This window comes from Nicotiana tabacum, chromosome 10, assembly GCF_000715075.1.
Source record: "Nicotiana tabacum cultivar K326 chromosome 10, ASM71507v2, whole genome shotgun sequence".
Lineage (NCBI taxonomy): Eukaryota > Viridiplantae > Streptophyta > Magnoliopsida > Solanales > Solanaceae > Nicotiana > Nicotiana tabacum.
The window spans coordinates 12,897,604-12,903,671 of NC_134089.1; the positions used below are offsets into that span (position 1 = coordinate 12,897,604).

The following is a 6,068-nucleotide window of genomic DNA, read 5'->3' on the forward strand; positions in this document are numbered from 1 at the left end:
AGCTATATATAAGCAATTTATACTAGTATATACATATATAGTTTACAAGAAAGTGCCTTAGATAAAAAAAATTAAAAAAATAGCTCTATATATATATATATATATATATATATATATATATATATATATATATATATATATATATATATATATATATACACACACACACACACACACACACACACACACACACACACACACACACACACACACATATAAACTCTCTCTCTCTCTCTCTATATATATATATATATATATATATTACATAAGGCAATATATAATTATATATACACATAATACACCCTTATATATACATACTATACATACTATATATACTATATATATTTATATAGCTATATATAAGCAATTTATACTAGTATATACATATATAGTTTACAAGAAAGTGCCTTAGATAAAAAAAAATTAAAAAAATAGCCCGGAACGAAAAAAGCCCGTTAGGCCCGCGGGCTCGACCCATTTAGCCCGGGACCATGTGGGCTTAGGACCGCCGTGGGCCGGTTCCACACATTGGGACCGTTTGACCCGGGACCGCCTCAGCCCATCCCGCCTCAAGCCCAGGCCCGTTTGGCCCGGGCTCGGACCACAATACAGCATTAGTTTGACTAGAATGAGAAAATGTACTACTAATTGTTTTTGTTAACTAAACTGTTTGGGCGGCCCAAGATTCTACTGGTCCAGATTCTCCAGTCAGTGGACTAGAATTTTCCAGTTACCTCAGATGCAAGTCCACATCACTCAGAATCAAAGCTCATCACTCTTAGCTTTTCCCACCATATCTACGCGAAAAATCCAGAACCCAAAAAAAGGTCAACTGAAAACGATTCAAATGGCATTGTTGTCACCCTCCACATCATCTTGTATCACAAACTCGCTCTTCAAATCCCACTTTATTATTAGGAACCATCTTGAGCCGCCATGGCAATGTCAAAAAAGAAGCTTGTTTATTCTTACCGAAAATGTTACTAATATACATAAACCAACACGAGTCTCCTTTCAGCTTCCTCCTTTACTACATCTTCGTCTTGGTCTTCGTTTTTGTTCTCTTCCGTTTAGCTCTCGTTTTCTTCTTCCTTGTACTTCTCTTCCTCTTCTGCGCAGACTTCGTTCACCTCATCTCTCATCTCCTATGTCCTCCTTAACCTCTGATCAGAATTCCAATGCTACCCCTGATGCTAAAACTGTAAGTCCCAGATACCATTTCCAATTTTATTTGAAATTCTTGAGAAAATATTATTTTAAAGCTTTTGGGTATTATTTCCAATTTTTTGATTATTCCTAAAGAAATTCTTGAACTCCCTTTGCCATTACACTAGAATCTTCCCTTATGTGCAGTTTATGTACCACAAAAGAAAAATCAGTTTTCCCCTATTTGCATAGTTTCGGCAAAGAGGATTCAGTTGAACCCCCTTGCTTGAACCTAACTCCGCCCTGGCTGCAGGTAAGCTGGGGTATTTGGAAGAGATAGGAGTTGGGCTATTTTTCTCTTTATGGAGACTGTTTCTGGGTTTTGGGTATGTGGGCTGTGGTTGCTGATTAGCTGTGATTTTCAAATTAAAGTTCTTCAAAAAGAATGAGATTTTATCTAATTATTTGGTTAATTTGTGTTTGATTATATCTGGTTTTAGGTATTTGTGTTCTGCGGGTCTTGGTTTGCTGTGATTTTCGGTTGATAATCTTTAAAATAAAAAATTAAACTTTAAGCCATTTTTCACTTATGGTTGTTTGATTATTTGGTTTCGGGTATTTGTGTGTTGTCGCTGCAGCCTAGCTGTGATTTTCAGTTGAAAATTTTAAAACAAGATGAGACTTTAAGCTTTTCTCTGTAAGGGGTGTTTGATAGGTTATTTATGTGCTTGTGGCTGCAGGTTAGAGCTGTGATTAAGGGGAGAGTGCAAGGGGTGTTTTACAGGGACTGGACTGTGGAGAATGCTAAGGAATTGGGATTGAAGGGTTGGGTTCGAAATCGGAGAGATGGATCTGTGGAGGCTTTGTTTTCTGGAAGCCCGGAAAAGGTTCAGGAAATGGAGCAAAGGTGCCGGAGAGGTCCACCAGCTGCTATTGTCACTGGACTAGATGTCTTCCCTTGTGATGATGACCCTGGAACTGGGTTCGAGCGCAGACAAACTGGTTGATCATATCGTCTAGGCTAGCCTGTTGGTAATGCCAAAACTGAATAATATTCTTGCTTTTTCTAACGTGCTTGCTTCATGTTGAAATATGCGGTAATAAGCATACCGTTTTTGCACATAGTTGTTCTCTGATATGTTTAGGTTTTTATAATTAAATGTTCTTATTGATGTTATGCTTTCATGCATTCATTCACTATAGTACTTGCGCTTATGCTAATTGCTATTACATTTTAGAATTTAAACTATTAACTCAAATTACATCCATCTAGCGATTATTTTGGATTCCTTTCTAATGACACTTGAAATATGTCATTTGGAATCTTAAAATTTGGATCTATATTTTTGCTATCGCCTATTAAATCCCAATATCTTCATCCAAATGGATCTTTGGTGTTTTTGAACTAAAATAAAAAATTTAACTAATTGCAGCCAGAGTTACTACGACTGGAAGGTAGAAATCCGATCCTATAAAGTAACAAACTTTTCTCAACTGTGATCAGAATCAGATTCAAGGATTTGTTGCTTCTGATGTTTTTGGGGAAACATATGCGTGCTCTGGAACATTGTCTCTGGAATTATAAAACTTGTGAATACAATACCCTAATCAGCTGTAGCTTGGCAGTTTGAATTTTAAAGTTATGGACGACATGATTTCTTTGCCACTAGTACTTCCTTATTTATATATAGAGTTCTATGCTGCTATCATAAGTAACTCAGGAAAAAAGTCATTCTTATTATCAGAATGTGTCTTGTTTACCTCCAAAGAATTTGATGCTTTGGTTGGTATTTTCTTCTCCAAGTTTGTAAAAATAATTGGGCTCAGGGGCGGATTTAGCGGGGTACAAGGGGGTTCACCCGAACCCCTTTCGCGAAAAATTACACTGTATATATAAGGCAAAATCTATTTTTTACCTCTATATATTGTGTTTTGAATCCCCCTGACTACAACCCAAAAATATAGCTCAGTGGTCATGGAGGTTCAAAACATTTGTGAGGTTATTGGTTCAATTCCAACTAGCTACAATCTCTTCTATTTTTTTAACTTTTTTCTTTTTTGAAACCCCTTAGTAGAAATCCTGCCTCCGCCACTGATTGGGCTCTTATTAGGATCTGCCTAGGTGCTGAAATACATCAGTGTGAGACCGTCTGGACCTAGTTTTGGATTTTCATGCTTGTCAAAACCTCAAATGCGCAGTCCAGTGATCGGTGGATCTGCATTTTAACGGCGCTAAGCTTCGCCTTTGGATCAAGCAGCAGGGCTCCAAAAACTTTTAGGAAATAGTTATTTGCTTACGTAGGTGCTCAGTACACATTATTTCTAGTACTTCTTGGTACTCATCAATAAAAACATTTACCTTTTCATCCCTAAATAAATAAATAAATAAACGTGTTCAGTACATTACAAAAGCCTCCCAAATGTCAAAAGGAACTGTTTTTCGCTAACAAGTTTTTGTTGCAAGGAGGTAGTTCTTTACCAAGTGGTCCAAGTCAAAGAGTAATAGTCTAAAGTCTAAACTCTGATTGCTTTTTCCTTACCTCCCGAAGATTCTGCTTCTGCCACGACCACCGTCATCATATGTATAAGCTCTTACTTAGATATGTATAAGCTCTTTTCATTCAACTTGTAACTGCTATTTGAGATCTGAAGATTAACACTCATAAAGACCTTTCCTCATTTTAACACTCAATACTCAAGAACTACAAAAGAATTTCTTCTGTGTTGGATCAGAAGAGGCCTTTCCAAAAGAGCAGCAGAGACTTGGACTATCATTCAGCAGAAATCGGGTATACCATTTGGTAGGGAAGGAACCAAAGGTACATTGAATGGAAAAGAAAGTATACTAAAATCAAACACAAATGTATCTTTTGTTACATTTAACGACAGCATATTCTTAGGTGTATAGCAAAGGCATCTTCTTAGAGATGATATGATATTTGATGTATCAAAAGAAATGGAAGTTCCCTGAAGACTATTCTTTGTGTTGTCACTATATTATAGCACGAGGAGTGAAAGGCTTCTATCCTAGACAAGTTTCTTAATATCTCTGGCCAAATTATATTTTAGCTAAAATATCAGTTGTGAAACAAGTAAAGAGAACTAGCTAGATGTTCTAGTCGTTGCTTATTAAAGTTTTCAGCTTCATGACTATGTCATCGGACCGAGTGCAGAAACTGTTGGACTAATCTGTGGCATGTTTGAGCAAATCAATTGAATACTTTATACTTCCCAGGTCCAACTTGGTTAGACATGTGAGAAGTATATTCTTCCTATGTGCATGTTAAAGTGCCATGGATTATGCTATCGAGTAGGAAAGAACACTTTTACCTCCTGTTGTTGTCGTTGTTGTTGGATGTATATATATTTCACATGATGTATCGAAGCTCATGGTCAAGTTATTTTCAAACTTCTTTTTCTCCTTATCTATTTTCTATGAGTAGCGCTACATCACTGCATAAGGAGAGGTCATCTTAGCTTATCTTGTGCCTATTATTTCTTATCTTGTGGTCTCTCCTCTTTCTGAAACTATATCTTACGAATATCAGATTTCTGTCAAATAGCCTCAATCTGATTGAATCAGTAAGGCTCTTAATTAGCTAGTCCTCTCAGAGACGACAGTTGACTGTTCGCTTTGCTGTCACGGCTAATATAGCTATGCTGCAAAAGTCAAGAAAGTAATTAGCAATTTTTGCCACTTCTGAGGATGCATTGACTTATGCAGTAATGCTTCAAATGGGTGCTAACATCAATGATTGAAGTTCCTGCAAGTGTGCGAGCTTGTGTTAACCATGCAACTTTCAATTTTTTTTAATTTTTTTTTTATTTTCTATATTGATGTTGTTACTGCTTATTGCTACTGCTCCTTTTCATTTTGTCCTTGAGCCGAGGGTCTTCAGAAACAACATCTCTACCTCTACGAGGTAGGGGTAAGGTCTGCGTACACACTACCCTCCTCAGAAACCACCGCCACTTGTGAGATTATAGTGGGTATGTTGTTGTTGGCTAAAGTGCAACTTTCAGTTATCCTTTACTCAAAAGACTTATCAAGTGTGATAATTGCCAGCTGCTTAGACTTTGGTCCTTGAAGCTTACATGTCCTGGGCACGAAGGTGTCACATTACTCATAATTAATTGGTTAGGTAATCTGATATTTCAATGTTGACTGCTTTTGTAGCATGACATTTCATTGCAGTAGTTGGCAGGATGATATGAACTGGACTTGCTGAAAATTCTGTAAAATTTCCTTTTGTTGGAGTTTCAGAAGAAATCACTGACAGGACAAAGATCAAATTTTGGAGTCATAGCGGTTACTATACTCAAATATCATGTACTAGTTGTTAACAAATTTTATGCAGTCTGCTGATGATGGAAAATATCCTTGATATAAGTGTGTTAAGAGTAGACAAGTACCTTTTTAGCTGCGAATAATTCAAATATGTAAAATGCCCTTTTAAACCGCGTTTTACTTCCAAAAATTTGACCTTCCCGGATTGGGCATTGCCTTATTTAAAGGCGTTAAGGTTTTTGAGAAAAATCATTCAGAAATACTCCAACTTTGTGATAAATTTTTCTTGTTATTAAATTCTCAAGCTTTTTTGAAGAGCAAAAAGTAAGGGTTTCATTATATTAGGGGGGAAGGGGTGAGGTTGTGGTGGTGAATAACTCTGTGAGCTATAATTTATCTCCATAGAGTCATGTTAAGTTGCCACTTACAATGGAGTACGATAGACTAACATCGTTGTTATGCAATAAAATGAGATTGAGCAAGCGTCCGGTGAATCTTAAAGTAACCAGAAGATATCCGTATGCTGTGACTTTGCAAGGGGTTGCTTGTTACGTTGAGTTTAACATCGAGGATGATGAAACTCTGAGAGATTTTTTGGGGACTCCGGATGAATACTGGGAACTTATTTTGGTAA

General features: G+C 36.8%; 1 protein-coding gene across 3 annotated transcripts; it reads left to right on the top strand.

Moving 5' to 3' along the window:
- The first annotated feature begins 738 nt into the window (after nucleotides 1-738).
- On the top strand, nucleotides 739-5,700 carry LOC107804414 (uncharacterized). Of its 3 annotated transcripts, none has more exons than XM_016628302.2 (3): nucleotides 740-1,201; nucleotides 1,354-1,459; nucleotides 1,887-2,323. In XM_016628302.2, the coding sequence occupies exons 1-3, from the start codon at nucleotides 1,179-1,181 to the stop codon at nucleotides 2,151-2,153; spliced, it is 396 nt and encodes a 131-aa protein (XP_016483788.1). In that variant the 5' UTR covers nucleotides 740-1,178; the 3' UTR covers nucleotides 2,154-2,323. The 3 variants fall into 3 exon arrangements, with proteins under 3 accessions (XP_016483786.2, XP_016483788.1, XP_016483787.1); XM_016628301.2 differs by lacking the exon at nucleotides 1,354-1,459 and adding an exon at nucleotides 2,580-5,700 and having other exon boundaries at nucleotides 760-1,201; nucleotides 1,887-2,178; XM_016628300.2 differs by lacking the exon at nucleotides 1,354-1,459 and having other exon boundaries at nucleotides 739-1,201.
- The last annotated feature ends 368 nt before the right edge of the window (nucleotides 5,701-6,068 follow it).

What these genes read in the sequence shown, in the direction of transcription:
- LOC107804414 (XM_016628300.2), top strand. Translation starts at nt 740, where the DNA reads ATGCAAGTCCACATCACTCAGAATCAAAGCTCATCACTCTTAGCTTTT. An exon ending in CTACCCCTGATGCTAAAACT is followed by an intron (nt 1,202 to 1,886) that starts GTAAGTCCCAGA and finishes TTGTGGCTGCAG; the next exon opens with GTTAGAGCTGTGATTAAGGG.